The sequence below is a fragment of the Delphinapterus leucas genome, chromosome 15 (assembly GCF_059928025.1).
Source record: "Delphinapterus leucas isolate spDelLeu-1000000601 "Yukka" chromosome 15, BTC_Dleu_Yukka2, whole genome shotgun sequence".
NCBI lineage: Eukaryota > Metazoa > Chordata > Mammalia > Artiodactyla > Monodontidae > Delphinapterus > Delphinapterus leucas.
The window spans coordinates 27,566,848-27,587,104 of NC_143143.1; the positions used below are offsets into that span (position 1 = coordinate 27,566,848).

General features: G+C 46.3%; 1 protein-coding gene across 2 annotated transcripts in view; it reads left to right on the forward strand.

The window, feature by feature from the left end:
• Positions 1–318: 318 nt before the first annotated feature.
• CPPED1 (calcineurin like phosphoesterase domain containing 1) overlaps positions 319–20,257 on the forward strand; it is a 114,047-nt gene continuing 94,108 nt past the window's right edge. The window contains exon 1 of one of the 2 annotated variants that reach the window (XM_022552198.3): positions 319–500. In XM_022552198.3, coding sequence (XP_022407906.1) covers positions 431–500 — 70 coding nt within the window. In that variant the 5' untranslated portion in view covers positions 319–430. The remainder of the gene's footprint in view (positions 501–20,257) is intronic. The other variant, XM_022552197.3, reaches the window with a different exon arrangement.

A 20,257-nucleotide genomic window follows, 5' to 3' on the forward strand; every position in this document is an offset into this window, starting at 1 on the left:
AAAAAATTTAGCACAAGCATCTCCCAAATTGCATAGCACATACTTATCATTTATTGCTTATCTGAAATTCCAATTTAACTAGGCGTTCTGTATTCTTATTTGTTAAACCTGAAGACCCCACTTTTAGGGAATGGCTGCCCCCCCAAACCTTGAGTCCAAAGGCACTCACTCTGCTCACGCAGGCGCCAGGCAAGTTGGCTCCCTCGCCAGGAGCCCCAGTCGATCCCAGAGGGGCCCCTCACACTTCCGCCCCGTTCAGGCAGCACTAGTGGCGCCCCGAGCGACCGAGCCCCGCGCGCCCGCCGGCCCCGCCCGGCCCCGAGCAGAGGGCGCAGCCCCCAGCCGGGCAGGCACCAAGCGGCAGTTGGGCGGTAAGGAGTCGCGCCGCTCCCTCCTACGCAGTGGACTCCTTCGAGGCGGAAAACTTGCCATGTCGGCTGCGGAGGCGGGAGGTGTTTTCCGCAGAGCTCGGGGCAGGACCCTGGACGCGTTTTCCTCAGGTACTGCCTGCCCTTCGCCTGGGAAGGGGATGGTTTCAGGGCTGCGGAACCTTCGGCGGGAACGTTCGGTCGGGATGTGCGCCTCCAGCCGGACCCCAGCGGGGGCTGCACCCGGGGGCTGCACCCGGGGGCTGGGGACCGCAATAGAGGCCGCACCGCCCGCACTTGGGGCTTCCAGGGGCGCTTTTGAAAGAAGAGTGTCTGGGCAAGGGGTACGGTCGTGGAGCCTCGCTGGCCTTGACCAAGGTTCCCTGAGAGAAGATAGAGTGAGGCAGCAAAGCATAGTTAATAGCGTGGGCTCTGCAGTTGGACTTGGTTTCAAAGCCCTGCCTTGGACACGTTGCTCAGCGAGTATTGGTCTCAGTTTCCTCATCTGTAAAAGGGGAGTAATCGCAGCGAGGTTGTGTGTGGCACAGGATAAGCGCTGGGTGCACGTGAGATGCGGTTATTTTTATTATGGTCATTCACCACGATGTAGTTATACTCCATAATCATGGTTACCTTCTATAATAGGAGTCATCCACCAAAATGTTAGCAGTGCCCATCAGAACTGGAGAGGGGAGGCAGAAGAGCTGTGTGGGTTTAAGTGCTTGGATTTTGGATTTAGATAATCTGCCTCGCTGTGAAAATGGGTTTGTTAATACTTACCGCATAGGGGAGGGTTAGCAGATTAAAAGGATTTCTGTATCCAAGTGCCTGATAGGCTAGGTGCTAAGTGAATGTTAGCCCTAGAGCTATAAAAGGGACCATTGCTGCCCGTTTTATTGGTCCTCCCTGCGTCTTTTGCTGCGTGGTCAAATTCCAGTTTTTGTCACCCAGGGGCAGTCACCCCAGACACGCTGCGTGATCTGACTTGTACTCACCTTTCTTGCTTCATGCTCACCATTCTTCCCCTTGCCCAGTTCTCCTGCTTCACTGGTTTTCTTAACTCCAATTTTAAAAGTCCAAGTCCTTTATTTCCGTAGGGCTTTTGTGCTTGCTCTTTGCTCGCCTAGCTAATAGCACTTTCTCAACCTTCACACTTTATTTAAAGTTCAGTCACTTTCTCAGACAGATTTTCCCTGGCTACCCTTACTAAAGTGGGTTTCTCCTGTAACTCCTGTCCAAAAGCCTTATTCTTTTCTTTCTTTGCAGCTGTTGGTGGGGGGTGGCAAGGTTCTGGAAGAGCATGTAAGGCCAGAAATCTAGCTGAGGTGGATTTTAGAAAATACAGTCTGTTGTGGTGACCATTCTCTAAATATTTTAATATGCCTTTTTCAAGCTGTTTTCAAACCCAAGCTTGTGCGCCCCATGCATAGTGAGGCCAAACAAACAAAATATCAGAGTTTGGAGCAGAGAAAGGTTTATTGCGGGGCCAAGCTAGGAGAACAGGTAACTCGTACTCAGAAGACCCGAGCTCTCCCTGTAGTTTTCAGGGAAGAGGTTTGTGTTTGTTTTTGTTTTTGTTTTTGCCACGCTACGTGGCCCGTGGGATCTTAGTTCCCAAACCGGGGATTGAACCCGGGCCCTGACAGTGAAAGCACAGGGTCCTAACCACTGGACCGCCAGGGAAATCCCCAATGGAGAAGCAGGGAAGAGTTTTAAAAGGCAACATTTGGGGTGACAGCTGCAGGGTGAATGACTTTCTTCTGATTGGTTGCTGGTGAGGTAACAGGATGGTGGTCCAGGAATCTCAAGCATCAGCCTTCTGGTTCTGACCAGTCTGGGGTCTCAGCAGGTACTTACCATCCCTCACCTGGGTGGGGGCCTGCAGAACTTGAAGACTGTATCAGATTGTTAGGCACATCTCTTGAGGGAACTATAAGACTAAAGAATTAAGACTCTTTTTTTTAAAAAAACATCTTTATTGGAGTATAATTGCTTTACAGTGGTGTGTTAGTTTCTGCTTTATAACAAAGTGAGTCAGCTATACATATACATATATCCCCATATCTCCTCCCTCTTGCATCTCCCTCCCACCCTCCCTATCCCACCCCTCTAGGTGGTCACAAAGCACCGAGCTGATCTCCCTGTGCTATGCGGCTGCTTCCCACTAGCTATCTATTTTACATTTGGTAGTGTATGTATGTCCATGCCACTCTCTCACTTCGTCCCAGCTTACCCTTCCCCCTCCCCACGTCCTCACATCCATTCTCTACGTCTGCATCTTTATTCCTGTCCTGCCCCTAGGTTCTTCAGAACCAATTTTTTTTTTTAAGATTCCATATATATATGTGTTAGCATACGGTATTTGTTTTTCTCTTTCTGACTTACATCACTCTGTATGACAATCTCTCGGTCCATCAACCTCACTACAAATAACTCAGTTTCGTTTCTTTTTATGGCTGAGTAATATTCCATTGTATATATGTGCCACATCTTCTTTATCCATTCATCTGTTGATGGACGCTTAGGTTGCTTCCATGTCCTGGCTATTGTAAATAGAGCTGCAATGAACATGGTGGTACATGACTCTTTTTGAATTATGGTTTTCTCAGGGTATATGCCCAGTAGTGGGATTGCTGGGTCGTATGGTAGTTCTATTTTTAGTTTTTTAAGGAACCTCCATAGTATTCTCCATAGTGGCTGTATCAATTTACATTCCCACCAACAGTGCATGTGGGTTCCCTTTTCTCCACACCCTCTCCAGCATTTATCATTTGTAGATTTTTTGGCGATGGCCGTTTTGACCAGTGTGAGGTGATACCTCACTGCAGTTTTGATTTGCATTTCTCTAACGATTAGTGATGTTAAGCATCCTTTCATGTGTTTGTTGGCAATCTGTATATCTTCTTTGGAGAAGTGTCTATTTAGGCCTTCTGCCCATTTTTGGATTGGGTTGTTTGTTTTTTTGATATTGAGCTGCATGAGCCGCTTGTAAATTTTGGAGATTAATCCTTTGTCGGTTGCTTCATTTGCAAATATTTTCTCCCATTCTGAGGGCTGTATTTTTGTCTTGTTTATGGGTTCCTTTGCTGTGCAAAGCTTTTAAGTTTCATTAGGTCCCATTTGTTTATTTTTGTTTTAATTTCCATTTCTCTAGGAGGTGGATCAAAAAGGATATTGCTGTGATTTATGTCATAAAGTGTTCTGCCTATGTTTTCCTCTAAGAGTTTGATAGTGTCTGGCCTTCCATTTAGGTCTTTAATCCATTTTGAGTTTATTTTGTGTGGTGTTAGGGAGTGATCTAACTTCATTCTTTTACATGTATCTGTCCAGCTAGGAACTGAGACTCTTTTATCGCTGAACTATTGTTTCTTGACTGCTTTTCCTTTGTTTCTGCATTTCCTCACTTCCCTAATTAGTAACTCCTTGAATCTGCCCTTGGAACTCAGGGAAGGTCTAGGATACTAAAGCCTTTATCTGCAAACAAGAAATGGGAGACGTGGAAGGGCTTTTGTGCCCTGGCGGGCCCCACAGGGTCCCACTCAGTTTCAAACCAATGTGAGGTTTTGGGGATTTATCCATATTGGTCTAAGTAGCTCTAGTCTGCTCATTTTCCTGCTGGGCAGTAGCCATTGTATCAGCATATATTGATACATTCTGTTGCTGGATATGCTGAGGATCTTCTTGCCTCTCCATATCCACTCTCTCCCTGCTCCGCCACGCCCCAGGAGGTTGACATCTTTGGGCTTCATCCGGGGGCTCCTTGCCCTCTGGCCTGCTGTTGGGTTCAGCCGGTGGGGCGTCCTGACTGGAGATTAGAGGGTGGGGAAAACAATTGTCAGGGTGTTTATTCCCCTGGTTTAGTCCCTGTGGGGTTGCCTCAATCTGACTGTATTCCTTACCTGAAATTCACTGCTTCTTTCAAGGTAGGCTTTCTGCTGGAACTCTCTTTTCAGATTTGGGTAACCACTTTCTCCCTCCTTTCAGATGTAGTTCTGCTTTTCTGTGTTGGACTACTGAACGCTCCTTTAATTACCCTGATTTGAGTATGCCAGCTATTTCCTGCTAGGATCCTGATATGATGGACATTCAGTTATTTCTGTTTTTCAGTCTTGGTAACGGTGCTGTTATGAACATTCTGGTACAAGCCGCCTTGTGGATACAGGGAAACATCTCTCCAGGGCATGTGCCCAGAGGAGCGAAATTCTGAGTTGTAGGGTATGATCTTTTCCAGCTTTGCTAGATCTTGTCAAATCGCCTTCCAGAATGTTTGCACCAACTTATGCTTCCACTAGCAGGGTATGAGAGTTCCTTGTGACTCTGCACTGTCTCTTTTCAGTTCAGGAAGTATTTACTGTGTTCCTATTGCACTCTGTAGTATCTTGTGATGAGTAAAAAAAGTCAAGGGGAAGGCAAGGGCTCATAATCTAAGCACAGAGCTGTGGCACAAAAAATAATTCTCGGCAACTGGTGGGCTCTGTAGGCCACTGCAGTGGGAATCGGGATTTTTTTTAAGCTTTTTTTTTCTTAATTAATTTATTTTATTTATTTTTGGCTGTGTTGGGTCTTCGTTGCTGTGCGTGGGCTTTCTCCAGTTGCGGCGAGCAGGGACTACTCTTTGTTGCCGTGCGTGGGCTTCTCATTGCGGTGGCTTCTCTTGTTGCAGAGCACGGGCTCTAGGCACGTGGGCTTCAGTAGTTGTGGCTCACGGGCTCTAGAGCGCAGGTTCAGTAGCTGTGGCACACGGGCTTAGTTGCTCCGCGGCATGTGGGATCTTCCTGGACCAGGGCTCGAACCCGTGTGCCCTGCATTGGCAGGCAGATTCTTAACCACTGCACCACCAGGGAAGCCTGGGAATCGGGATTTTAAGCATTGGTCCTGGGTGGTGGTGAGACTGTTAATTGAAATCAGGGAGTAAGGAGTAGGGCCAGGTTTGATGGGATTAATTTGGGAAGTGGTGGCTTTGAGGTGCAGTCAGGAAATCTGAGGCAACTTGCAGGGTGCGGCGCACAGCTGGGGATGGAGGTGTGGGTGCCATCCACAGAGAGGCAAGTAGATGATATCGCTGTAGGAGTCGGTGGCATTCCTGAGGGGCAAGGTGTGGAATAGTGGACGGGGTGTGTGTGTGTGTAACCTTAGGATGTGCCATCGTTTAGGGGGTCAGAAGAAGGAAAAGACACACTGAAGGTCTCAGAGCAGGAAACAACCAGAAATTTGGGAAGATAAATCCAGGAGCCAGCCTTGGTACCAAAGGTACCAAAGTTGGGGAGGAGGGCTTAAGGCAGGGTGGTCCACAGGCTCAGATGCTGCAGACATGTAGGTGAGTGTTAGCTGAGCAGAGGATGGCAGGTTTGTTATGTCACCTTCAGGACAGTTTCAGTACAGTTGTAGGAGGAAGCCTGGTGCATGGCTTTTGAGGAATGGTGGAGATTGAGGATGTGCAGTCAGCGAAGGCAGGATTCTGTTTGGAGCCGTTTGGTGATCCAGGGTAGACATAGGGTAGTAGCAGTTTGAAGGAGGTGCAATGCTGAAGGAGGGCTGAAGGGTTTGCGGTAGTACTAATGGTGATAAGAACAGCAGGAGCATCTAACGTTTATCAGGTGTTTACGGTGTGCCAGGCACTATACTCTGTGCTGTATGTGGATTATCTCATGTAATCTTCAAAGTAGTCCTGTTGAGCTAGCTATTAGGGTTACCCTCTTTTTACAGTGGGAGAAAATCAATCTCAGGAAGGCTAGGCAACTTGCCCAAGGTCACATGATTGGTCTGAGATGGATCTGGGGTTGAAAAATGCAAAAGGCAGGATAATTGTTGGAGAGCAATATCTGAGGAGATAGGAAAAGCTGGCATTGAGGGCTCAGAAGAGGGGTTGGCCCTGGGAACAAATTTCTTCTTGACCATCTCTCCCTCCTTCTATCTAACTGTTTTTCTGTCTATCCACTATCTACCAGACAGTCCATCCACCAGTCTGTCCATCATTTGTCCATCTTTTCATCTGTCTGTCCATCCATTTGTCTATTGGTTCATCCATTTGCCCACTCATCAAATGTACTAAGCACCTCCCTTGTCCCAGGCATTGTGCTAGATCCCAGAGTGCAGTGATGGGTGAAAACCAGATATGATTCCTCACCTCTGGCATGTAGCTACTTGGAGAGCCTACCATTAACCTGCCAATCACACAAACCGTCATAAATCCCAGCTGTGGCAAGTGTCAGGGAAGTGAGGAAATTCACTTGTCAGGAAGTGAGGGGCATCTTAATAAGGCCCTGCAGGGAGGGCTCCCCTGGGGAAGGGGTGTGTCATCTGATTGCTGAAGGATGAGTAGGAGGTTCCTGGGCTCTGAAGGGAGGGGGAGGACCGTTGTAGACCACAGGTGGAGCAAGTGTGAAAGTCTGACATGGTGGGACAGCAAAGGGAAGGGTGAGGGGAGAAAGAAGCCCCTGAGCCTGGAGCTGGGTGGTGCAGGATGAGACTGGAGCATGGGGAAGGGGTCATTGGGGAGGTTTTGTTTTTAAGCTGCACTTGTGAGGACACAAGGACACATGATCTGATTTCCATTTTGGAAAGAATGGTCTGGCTGCAGCAGTAACAACAGAAGAGTCTCTGCTTGCGAGGAACTTGGGGTGCAATCTGATTGGAAGCTGGAGCTCAGCGACTCGTCTTGAAGCAGCATTTCCAAGGCACACATTGTTCACTTTGAATTTGTTGACTTCCAGCAGCTGGAGGGGTGTGTGGTGGTGGTGGGGGGCTTCTGGTGGAGGTGATGGGGGCGCTGAGGTGTGAAGCTTCCTAGCCCACTGAGCTGCCCCAGGGCTGCCGTGGGACCAGAGAGCAAGAGAGGTGCTCACCTGGAAAAGAGTGGGGTGCGGAGGGGGTGGAGATAGGAGGAGGGAAAGTGATCCAGGACTTCTAGAAGTGGGGCCTGCACTTGGTCTCCTCTGTGGGTTGAGAGCCCCAGTGGGCATGCCCAGTATGCATCATACAGCTCAGGGCTTCTAGAGGCCCGGCCTTGGAGGGTCAGGCTCAGAACCCTTCACTAGAAGTTGAGCACCTAGTCTACCCCTGAGCTGCCTCTACTGCTGTCACTGACTTACCTGGGTCCTAGTTCCCTATTAGTGTTGCTGGTGACTTTGAGCGATCCTCTTGGAGGGTCCATTGCCAGTTCAGGCTCTGTGGGCAGGTAGTAAGCTGGTAGAGCTGCCCCAAGGGCAGGTTTGGAAGAGAAAGGAAAGGAACTGGCATTTTCTGTCTCTTGCCAAAATACACATTGCCTCTCAAAGAGGTTTTGGTGAACTCAAGCAACTGTGCCTCAAATCACAACCCTGATAACCTTCACACTCCCTCCTGGAAGCCCCCTCCAGAATTAAACAGTTTGTTTCTCAAGTGAAGCTTGTCAAGTAAATGAAAGAGTGCTGTCTTACCCAGCTCAGGCTGCTCTAACAGAACACCATAGGCTGGATGGCTTAAAACAACAGAAATATATTGCTCACACTCTGGAGGCTGGAAGTCCAAGGTCAAGGAACCTGCAGATTCAGTGTCTGGTGCGAACCCTCTTCCTGGTTCATAGATGGCTGTCTTTTTTTTTTTTTCTCTCTTTTTTTTAAGACTTTATTTTTTAGAGCAGTGTTAGGTTCATAGCAAAATTGAGCGGAAGGTACAGAGAGTTCTCATACATGCCCTGTGCACACACGTGCACAGCCTGCCCATCGTCAGCATCCCCCGCCAGAGTGGTATGTTTGTTACAGCTGAACATACAGTGACACAACTTAATCACCCAAAGTCCACAGTTTACCTTACAGTGCACTCTTAGAGTTGTACATTTTATGTACAATGTACATGTACTGTATGATAACATGTAACCATCATTATAGTAGATGGCTGTCTTCTTGCTGTGTCCTCCCATGGAGGAAAGCGGGAGTGAGTGCTCTAGGGTCTCTTTCATAAGGGCAGTAATCCCAGTACTAAGCCCTCAGGCTTTAATCACCTCCAAAGTCCCCATCTGCAAATATCATCACATTTGGGGTTAGATTTCAATGTAAGAATTTTGGGGGGACACAAACAGTCCATGGCAAGCACTTTAACACCATTTCCCCCTGATAGTTTTTGAGTAACAGTATTCCCACGCACTTCTTCCGGGAGTGTTGTATGTGAGGCCTGGCTTCAGTCATCCATTTCCTGTTAACACAACCTGCTAGGCTCTGTCAACAGATGTTTATAGAAAGTAAGTTGTACGTGTCTCACCTGAGAAGGCTCACAATCCTCAGGCATGTTCAAATATTCATTTTAATTAGGCAAATTAATAATTATATTTCCTTGACATGTATCCTAATTAAGACTACTTTCTCCTAACAAATAATTGTCTTTCTGAAAAGTTTACAACATCTGTTTTGAAGAAATTCTCAAAGGGAGAAATATCAAGATAAAATATGTTTCAGAATTACCTATCTTTAATTGTTTTCAGGTCCTAATCAGTTTTTCCAGTTCATTTTACCACTGGAATATTTCCCCCCTTAGAGAACAGGGATCTTCAGTGGTTTACCTAAAATGATGATTTCCTTGGACATTTTAAACCTCCACAGCTGTTTCAGAGGAGCCAACTCTATTCACTGATTCTGAATGTTTCTTGGTCCCTTCTGGAAACCCTCTCGCAGAGAATAAGTGAAATCTCTAAAGAATAATGTACTTCATCCCTTCCAGGTCTCACCTAAGAACCTCTCTAGAAACAGTAGGCCTGGAAATGTTTGTTCAAGTCTGAAGGGGGTTGAAAATATTGTGGCGTAAAAAATTCAAACTTATCAATGAAGGAAATGAAATGAATGCTTTTAATTAATTTTTTAAATTCATTAATTAATTTATTTTTGGCTGCATTGGGTCTTCGTTGCTGCGCACAGGCTTCCTCTAGTTGCAGTGAGTGGGGGCTACTCTTTGTTGCCGTGCGCGGGCTTCTCATTGTGGTGGCTTCTCTTGTTGCGGAGCATGGGCCGTAGGCGCATGGGCTTCAGTAGTTGTGGCTTGCGGGCTCTAGAGCGCACGCTCAGTAGTTGTGGCGCACGGGCTTAGTTGCTCCGCAGTATGTGGATTCACTCATTTCAAGTTTCACTGGTTTTTAATAAATTTACAGAGTGGTACAACATCAGAATTTTAGAACCTCTCAGTCTCCCCAAAAAAGGATACTTTGTGTCCATTTTCAGTCTCTTTATGTTTCCAATCCCAGCACAGTCAACTACTAATTTACCTCCCTGCTTTGCCTTTTCTGGACGTTTCATATAAATGGAATCATATAATCTGTGGTTTTTTGTGACTGGCTTCTTTCCCTTAACATAATCTTTTTAAGATTCAGCCATGTTGCAGTGTGTATCAGCACTTTGTTCCTTGTTACTGAACAGTATTCCAGTGTATGGATTACCACATTTTGTTATCCGTTTACCTGTTGGTGAACATTTCGATATTTTTTGGACATTGACGGACATTCCCCCATTGGGACACTGGCTATCATGAATAAAGCTGTTATGAACATCCACATTATAGGTCCTTTTTTTTTTGCGGTACACGGGCCTCTCACTGTTGTGGCCTCTCCCGTTGTGGAGCGCAGGCTCAGCGGCCATGGCTTACGGGCCCAGCCGCTCCACGGCATGTGGGATCTTCCCAGACCAGGGCACGAACCTGTGTCCCCTGTATCGGCAGGTGGACTCTCAACCACTGCGCCACCAGGGAAGCCCTAGAGGTCTTTTTGTATGGACATATGTTTCATTTCTCTTGGGTAGATACCTAGGATTGGAATTGCTGGGTCGTATAAGTAACTGTGTTTAACATTTTAAGGAACCACCAAACTGTTTTCCAAAGCAGCTGCACCATTTACATTCCCAGCAGCAGTGCATACAGGTTCAAATTTCTCCATATGCTCATTCACACTTGATATTGTCTGTCTTTTTGATTATAACCAAGCAAATGCGTGTGAAGTGGAATCTCACTGTGGTTTTTTTTAAAAATAAATTTATTTAATTTATTTTATTTTTGGCTGCGTTGGGTCTTTATTGCTGCACGCAGGCTTTCTCTAGTTGCGGTGAGTGGGGGCTACTCTTCGTTGTGGTTCGTGGGCTTCTCACTGCAGTGGCTTCTCTTGTTGCGGAGCACGGGCTCTAGGCGCACGGGCTTAGTAGTTGTGGCTCGCAGGCTCAGTAGTTGTGGCTCGCGGGCTCAAAAGTTGTGGCTCGCGGGCTCTAGAGTTCAGGCTCAGTAGTTGTGGTGCATGCACGGGCTTAGTTGCTCCACGGCATGTGGGGTCTTCCCAGACCAAGGGATCAAACCCCTGTCCCCTGCATTGGCAGGCAGATTCTTAACCACTGCACCACCAGGGAAGTCCTCATTGTGGTTTTGATTTGCATTTTCCTAATGCCTAATGATGTTGAACACCTTTTCATGTGCTTACTGGCTATTTGTAATCTTTGAAGAAATGTCTGTTTAGATCCTTTGCCTGAGTTATTTCTGTTTTTATTATTGAGTTGTAAGAGTTCTTTATATGTTCTAGTTACAAGTCCCTTGTCAAATATATGATTTGAAAATATTTTCTCCCATTCTGTGGCTTGTCTTTTCACTTTCTTGATGATATCATTTGCAGGACCCAAGTTTTTAATTCTGATGAAGTCCCAGTTATCAACTTTTTCTTTTATTACTTGTACTTTCGATGCCATATCTAAGAAATCTTTACCTAAACCCAAATTGTGAATATTTACTCCTGTGTTTTCTTTTAAGAGTGTTATAGTTGGAGCTGTTACATTTAGGTCTGGGTCCATATTGAATAAATTTTTACGTATGATGTGGAGTAAGCGTCTTATTAGAAGTTTTCCTTTTTTTTTTTTTTAACTACAATAGAAGCCTGGTAGTTTGTCAATGAATAGAAAAAATTAGCTAAAGAGGGGAATCGTTAAAAAAATTACACATTTTTGACATTTCATTTTAATGTAAACTATAAATGTAAATTCAGTTACTGATCAAGGCCAAGGTCATGTCTTGGAGCATGGGTTTACAGATGGGCCTGCCCGGGAGCCTTTCTTGCATAAACAACACCCATAACGAATCTTTTCCAGTTTGGGTTTTTTTGCAGTGGAGCAGTCAGTTAAAAATCACCTAGAGAGCAGTCTGAGCGAAGGATTCTTCTAGCTTTATATTTTTTCATCAGATCTTCCACACTTGCCTCACCGACACCTAATTCAATAGTATTTTATTTTTACCAGCTTGCTTTTATTGAGTCTTCCCAAAGCATCCATCGTTGCTTTATTAGAAACAACCCTTTTTACATTTGTATTTCTCTGGCTTACATGTTTGATTAAATTAGGTGATTTAAAACTAAGTGCTAGCATGAACAGATTTGGGGGCACCTCCTGACAGACACTCCATGAGGGGCGGGGCAGAGGTGCGTAGAGCATGGGAAGGCCATCAGCTTGCCCTGGGCCATGGTCAGAGCCTTCGTGGAGGCATGGAGAGTGTTGATGACTCCTTCACATTGGTCTAGTGGACGTCTGTTAAGAGAGCATCTTCTTCACAGAGAGGACTAACTGACAACTTTTTATATTTGTGCAGTGTGTGATTTTTAACTTTGTCAAACCCTCCAACGAGCAAGGGGCAGTAACACGGGGCCAGGGTACCTGGAGACTCCAGAAGGCCCAGAACTGCTGCCAGCCACTCTCAGGACCAAGAGAATGTGGAGTCAGACACCCAGGAAATATTTGTTGAGCGAAAGAATGTCCAGACTCCCCCACATAGCCTTGTTTAAAGGAAAAGAAGAAAAATCTTTGTCAAGCTAATGGCACAGGTCCTCATTTGTAAGAAGGAGGCCGAGTATTGGCCAGATCTGTCTTAAGGAGCAGCCAGGATGACGAGTGCATTGATTTCATCTATGTGGGGGCACTTCGGTGATTTCAGGCTCCAAACTAGTAAGTGGGAGGATCCAGAGGAGGACACAGCTCTTCAGGCTTCCTGCCCTCTGGCCCCGCCCCCAGAATACACTGGAGCAGAACGGAGCACCTCGTCTTCCCCCCAGTCTGCCCCTTCCCAGTCTCCCCTAGCTCTGTCCGACCAGTAGCCTGGGAGTCGCTCCTGACCTCTGCTTCGCCCTCCTCTCCGTGTCCCGGCCGCCCACAGTCCCATCCACGCACCCCCAGGGCACACCTGGGCTTCATCTACTTCTCTGCTTCTTGGCTCCCACCACCGTGAGCCCGGCCACCCCACCTACCCTGCCTCTCACCCGGACAGTCCCAGCAGCCTCTGAGTCCCTCTTGTCCCTCCAGTCTCTTCCCTGGACAGCATCCAGAGTCATGTCTTTGAAACAAAAACTGGGTCTGTCAGCCCTTGCCGTGGCTTTTCTCTGTCCCCCTCCTCTTCCCTCTCTTCCTCATTCTTCAGGCCTGTGCTGCTTCTCCTATTCTAAGTTAGGTCCACTGCCATTCGCCTTCACCCGTTCTTTTCTTTTATGATACTTGTTACAACTTAGAGTTGTGTCTTTACTCCTCTGACTTTGATGTCCTTTCCTGCCTGTAGGTGATAAATTCCTTGGGGGTGGAGCAGGAAGCCCAGGCCTAGGACGGTGCCTGGTAGTAGTGGACCTTCAGTGGCCTTTCATTGTGTGAATAAATGAATGAAAATGAGTACAATGCCCACGGGATCATGTGTGTGTATCCACCTAACCCACAGCTTACACACATCATGTTTTCTCTGGACAAAACCAACAGAAACCAAGGTATTGAGCCAATCAACAGGACCCTTGCAAACCACTCACCACTGGGCAGTTGGTGCCTTACTCAGAGGCACCCGCTGGGGCCGGTGCTTGTTCCCAGGCGGGTCCCTCCTCTCCTTGCCCCCTCTCGGAGCTGCATCTGCCCCAAGTAAGGGTGGCCTTCTCCTCCCATCCAGGGCCTCCGTTTGCTCAGCCTGTGCCTGCAGGGCTGCCTCTGTCCAGAGCGAGCACCTTCCAGTTCTTCCCGAAGCACCACCCCCTGGGCCAGCAGCCGCAGGCTCTCTTGGCAGTGAAACACGGGGAATGGCGCAAAAGTCATAGCAAACCTCCACCCAAAACATGCAGACCCTCCATGGAGTTCTGCTTTTGAAAAGTGAGAGAGGTATGGAAAATGTCTTTTTCCCCGCTTAGACGTTGTCCAGAACAGCGCTGGCCGAAGCCAGGAATGCTGAAAGCCGCCTGGCCAAGTAGTCCTGGCGCATCTGCCTTCTTACTTCTCTGAGGGGTTGCAGATAAAGATGCTGGCAGGCCCCTCATCCCCAGACAGCAAGCGTGGCAGCCAAGCTATGACTCAGAAGCTTTTGCGTATCTCAAAAAGCTACCTTTTGGATGCGTGTGGGCCGAGAAAAGAGGTTGGGTAAATTCACTTTGGTACTTAGGAAACGTAATTTGGAGACTCTGAGTATTTTGCTGTCGCACTGAATTATTTTGGGGGCGGAGGGTCCCTGAAGGACACTACTTTTTTAAACAGCTTCACATACCGCTCAATTCACCCTTTCAAAGTGAACGATTCGGTGGCTTTTAGTCTATTCACAGAGCTGTACCACCATTGCCACAAATTTTGGAACATGTTCACCACCCCAGAAAGAAACCCCACACCCCTCAGTTGTCACCCCCGACCCACCCCCATCCCCCCAGCCCTAGGCAACCAGCAGTGAAAGACACCGTTAGCCGCTGCATTAAGTTCTGGCAGTCTACCTTTGGGACATTTGGATTGTTAAGCCAGAAAGAGTCCCAAAGCGGTGAAGATTGTTTTGCTACTGTTGTGTGTTTTTGTTTTTTAACCACTGAAATAAGATTAGTCCCCAGAGAAGATGAGGGGCATTGCTGAAGACATTTAGATTATGATTCACTGTGCAGATCGCTGCTGTGAGAAACTGCAAAAATTGCATTTCGTTGGCGTTTGCTCTTTAGCTAGAAAGCTTCTGGGCAGCTGTAAAGCAGCCCGTCTTTGCCATTTTATAACCAAAGCAATATCCACAGTATATAAAGGAAAAGATGTTAAGACCAAAGCGTACACACACACACACACACACACACACACACACACACATACATACATACATACATACATACATACATACATACATATACACATATATACCATCAGATATTTTCTGAGCCCCACTATGTGCTATGGGAAACAAAGAAATGGGTAAGATTTTGAGAACGCTGTCTGCTAAGACGGGTAGGAGTTACCGTGGATAACAGTCATGGTAATAGAAGCGCACACTTGACTGCTTACTATGTGCCAAGTCCAAATGCTTCACATGTATTAACTCAGTTAATTCTTCACAACAACCCTTTTGAGGTAGGTGAGTTATTCTTACTTTACAGATAAGGAAACTGAGGCCTTGAGAGGTTAAGGAACTTGCATCATGTCACAGAGTTGGTAAAGGGTGGAAATGGGATTTCATCCTGGCACTCAAGCCTCAGAGTCTGGGCTGTCCTGGGACAAGGTTAGGGCTTTGGGAGATGGAGGCCCAAAGTGGTACAGGGGCTTGAAGCCCTTCCCCAAGTCCACATGTCCGGGTATGATCTGTTTTACCCCCAATATTCATATTACCCCTGGTCTCAGAGTCTGGTCCTTGCTGTGCCCTCTGTCTGGGGTGCATCTCCCCAGCCCCCCGCCTGGCTTTGTCTCGTCCTCAGATCTCATCTCCTGTGTTGCCTCACTCCTCCATCTACCACAGAGCTCTCCCACCCACCAGTTGCTCCGTCCGTGATCACCCTGATTACTTCTGCGGTACCAAGGAGCACAGTGTGTAATGAGCTTAGTTGTTGACCTGTTCGTTTTCTGTCTCACCACCATTCTGAAGGTCTTTTCTTTTAAATTAATTAATTTATTTTTATTTATTATTTGGCTGCATTGGGTCTTCGTTGCTGCGCGCAGGCTTTCTCTAGTTGCGGCGAGTGGGGGCTGCTCTTCGTTGCGGTGTGCGGGCTTCTCGTTGAGGTGGCTTCTCTTGTTGCGGAGCACGGGCTCTAGGTGCGCGGGCTTCAGTAGCTGTGGCATGTGGGCTCAGTAGTTGTGGCTCGTGGGCTCTAGAGCGCAGGCTCAGTAGTTGTGGCGCACGGGCTTAGTTGCTCCGCAGCACCAGGGATCGAACCCTTGGTTCGCTGCATTGGCAGGCGGATTCTTAACCACTGCGCCACCAGGGAAGTCCTTGTAAGGTCGTAAGGAATGGGACCTGTGGCCTTGCCCACCAGTTGAATGTCTGGTGACTAACATGACACCCGTCCTCAGAGCAAACTTTCTGAATGAGGGGAAGAGGCAGAGCTGCATCCGCTTGCCGGGGCGGGGGAAGTGGCATGTGAGCTGGGCCCGGAAGGATAGACAGCACCTCAGCAGGAGGAGCTGTTACAATGGAGAGCACCCCCTGGAGGAAGGGGCGGGAAAGCATGGGGCGTGTTTGAGGAGCAGAGAAGGGTCCACGTGGTGGGATCCTGTGGTATGTCTTGTGCAGGGTTCTTCAGTCTCGCTGTTGACATGGGCTGGATTCTCTTGTGGGGCTGCCCTGTGTAATGTGGGATGTTTAGCACCATCCCAGCTTTTGTCCACTGGATGCCAGAAGCACCATCCCCCTCCCAGTGTGATATCCAGAAATGTCTCCAGACATCAGATGTGCCCTGGGGATCAAAATCATCCCCGGTTTAGAGCCACTGGTCTAGTGGGAACAGTAATCGGTACAGATGGAAAAATTTCGGGCTGTGTTTTAGCACCAGGTGCCAGAATGAGCGAGGATCCACTGACATCTTCATTTATCCCTTCACCAGATGTTTACTGAATGCCTCCCACCTGCCAGGGACCAAATGATAACATGCTGACAGAATACTGGAAAGGGAAAGCAAATGTGGGCCTTTCCTTATGGAGATTAGAAGGTAGTGGCCCTTCAGCGAGGGAGTTTGATGACCAGGGTAAGCATTTTATAGAGTCACGATGGCAGTGATTGACTGAGATGGATCCGAGCAGGGAGTCCTGCATGGAGCTGTCTTGGTAGCTCCAGGTGGGGATGGTGGACGCCTGACCCAAGACAGTGACGCTCTCAGTTAATGCTGAGTTAATTCTCTAACTTTATAGTCCAGTGGAGAAATGTGGCCTCTATAGTCCCAATTTATGTATTATTTTGAGTCAGATTCGTTAACAGGAGTCAGAACATTGAATTCTTAAATATTCTTACAATGTAGTGATGTGTTGTAGCTCTCACACTTCTTAACCACTATCTTGTAATTTTAATTCTGTCTTCCGAAAGTCAAACTAGATTTAGAAAATGAGACTCTTATTTATAAAAAGTAAATTAAGAAAGCTGTTTGTCATTGTATTCCACCTTGAATTATTTGGGGTTGCCTATAAAGTGGCAGGTTTATTAGCACATCATGAAAATATAAATTATTAGAATATTAGGTATTAATTAGTGACATGGCTCACTCCCGTAGGCCTTTTCCTAGTTGGGTGATGGAAGTAGTGATTCATTTGCTTTTGTGTGTGGGGGGGTGCGTTCATTATAGTTAGTTATTGATTAACTGGTAAGAATGAAAGGATCAACGTGATTTCTAATTCTTGGTGTATATTAAAAAGTCAACTTTCATTAACAATTGACAAATGTGCCCAAAAGGCATGATAAAAATGAGTGAGAGGAAATATATTGTCGGAGACAAATTCAAGAAAACATTTAGTTCGTGATATTAAAGGTGCAAACTGTAAAGAACAATTGCAATTTGAATGTCTGTTTTTCAGGCAAGATATTGGCACATAAACAGAATCTCATAGGAAGGCTTAATGGTAAAGAATCATGTGAATTTTAAAAGGTTTTTAAGATTCTTTTCTGTATACAGTTGCTTTGTACTCAGTAATGCTTAAAGGAGACTCACAGGCCTTTCCTGACCATGATTTAATACCACCCAAAATCCAATGTCCTTTTTATCCCTCGATTTTGAAAGATTGTTTCTATGACAGTCTCTATCCATTAGCTGAAAATTGGAAGTGGCCAAATCTTGTTACTCTGTATATGACGGATGAGTCAGATTTCTTTCTAAGGCCCGTTTTTTCTTTAAAAAGTATTTTTCAATTAATCTTAAAATTTGATTCAGGCTATGGTAACATACTAAATTATGGCAATTTATTTTGGTAGCTTGGGGCTTGTTTTCTTCCAGCTTGTCATTTGAGCAGACCTTGGCACTCCTAGCCGGATGAGTCTTTTCTTTAATTTCACTTGTGTGATCACCTGCCCTGAAGTCAGGGCTCTGTGGTGTAATTGGCCTGGTTCTGCCCCTCACGCCTTGTTAGTCTTGATCAAGTTATTTACCCTTGACCTTGTGAGTCTCCTCCTCTGTACCTCTAAGCAAAATGGAAGGGTTACCGTGGATAAGGGCTTCTCATCCCAGATGTCTTCAGGGGCCAGGTGGTGAATGGGGCCAGGTGTGGACCGCAGTGAATTCCAGAGCATTCATGCCAGTAAAGGGGCAGTTACTGCTCAGTCCCAGCCAATCGTTGGCACACTCCATTTGGGCCTGGTGTGGCCAGATTTTCCATGAGAATCCAGAAAGCCAGTTGTATATATGAAACTCATGCATTTAAATTGTTGGCAACAAATTCAAAATTTTATAAACACTGTGTGTGCCAAACAGAATACACCTGCTAATCAGATCGCATCGAGAGACCTAAAGTTTGTAATGTCTTGAGGAGATCACCAGTTAGCATCCCACAGAAAATAGATGTCCTGGGCCCTTTGCTGTTGGCAGGGTCTGTGAGCATCACAACTTCCTGGGGAAAGGCTCTGAGCCTTGTCAGCATTATCTTTGTGTACTGTCTTCGTACTCATCAAGATGTGCCATTTAAAGGAAACTTTTTGGAGACAAAAAATGTCTTTATGGAGGTGGGCAACTTGCAGGCAGCCTAGAGAACATTCTATCTTCTTCATGGCTCTTTCCTCTGCAGGCCAGCCCGGCAGCACTGAGATGCTGAATAATAGAGGCTGCTGCTCATAAACTGTAACCTTGAACTTGAGCCATGACTAAGATCCCTAGCCAGGCCTCAGTATTCCCTCCTTGGTTAAATGAGAGTGTTGGGTAAAGTAACCCTGAGAATCCCTCCGGCACAATTTCCAGTTCTTTAGGGGGAAAAGGTGGGCTTGTATAAGGTGAGCCTTCAGCCTTCATAGGATGGGCTGCAACAAATGAGCTCACTCAGCTCAGTACAGGAGGGTCACGTTAAACTTGTGGTTACCTGAGATTAGTTAATTATGTTACTTAATATTATCATCTGTGGCAGACAGGACCTGCCTCTCTGCATGAGCCCCTGCTTTTGAGCGTGGGCTGGCCTAGCGACTTCATTGTAATGAATTGAACCTGGTAAAAGTGATGGGCAGTCACTTCTATTAATCATGTTACATAAGATTGTAACTTCCGTTTCCTAGCACACCCTCTTTCTTGCCGCCTCTGATGAACAAGTTTCCACGTTATGAGCTGCCATGTTGGTGAGGCCCACGTGTCAAGGAACAGGTGGCCTCTGGTTGACAGCCAGGAAGGAACAGGTGCCCTCAGTCCCTCAGTCCACAGCCACCTAAGTGAGCGGGGAAGCACATCCTGCCTGACCTGAGTCTTCAGATGAGACTCCAGCCCCAGCCAACACTTTGATTGCAGCTTTTGAGAGATGTTGAGCAGAAGATCCAGCTTAGCTGTGCCCAGATTCCTGACCAACAGAAACTGTGAGATAAATCATGTGTCTTGTTTCAAGGTGCTGCATTCGTGGTGATTTGTCACATAGCAGTAGATGGCTAATACACCATCTCTTTGAATTTGTTTAAAAAATTAACATTGAAAAAATTATATTCACTGTAGACATTCTTATTCATAGCAGATTGAAGTGTTTTAGTTAAATGAATATATGCATTATTGTGTCTTAACACTAAGAACCATATAGGCATTATCCAGAGGTTTGTGTCAAATGTTTCAAAAGATTACAGTCTGGTTTTAGCACCATCAGGGTCAGAAATGAGATCTTAATTTAATCAACTCACTTTATTCTTTAATCCATTCATTCAAAATACTTGGTTTATCTCAAAAATTTGACCTTGGTCTTACCATAGTTGTCAATTAGAGTCCCTGACTGCATTGTATCAAATTTGGACAAAAGAAAATTGCCTCTCTGTTGTGCTTTTGAAAACACACACTTGTGTATGCTGCACACACACAGTTGCTAGCAGGTGCTTTCGCTGTACGTCATGATGTCATGTGAAAATCTAAAGTGCTAGAGCTCACTAATTAGCATTGAATTCCCTGCGTAAGCTCTTACCTGGAATCTTGGAATTCTTACCAAGAAAATTGAATTGATTTTGAAAGGTGATTTAAAGGGAGTTGATTAGACAGTAATGGATAAGACCAAGAAATGTTTAGGACCAAATATCTGAGCTGGACATAGGCAGGATGTCAGAATGAATAGGAAAATATGCAAAACAAAAACAAAATGAAACAAAAAACACAGCCACTAACAACAGCAGAACCCCTCCCAGACATTGTTTCAATTTAGGGAAACAATCACTTTACATCTGTTTGATATAAAACACATTTAAACAGGTCCTTGATTAGTTGCATGCCAGTACGTCTCACACTTGGATTTGCATAAAATCACCTGGGAATTTGTTAAAGTGCAGATTCTGACTCAGTAGGTCTGGGGCGGGCTTCCTAAGCTCGCAGGTGATGGTGATGTTGCTGGTCCGTTGCCACACCTTGAGGACTGATGTGGAGGCCCAGCCCAGCCCCCTGTGCCCAAGTACGGCCTGCATAATGCTGCTCTCTCGTCATCCTCACCTTCTCCCTCAGCCTCCATTTCCAGGTACTTCTGCTCCTTAATTTGGGTTGTCAGTCATTTACCAGGCTG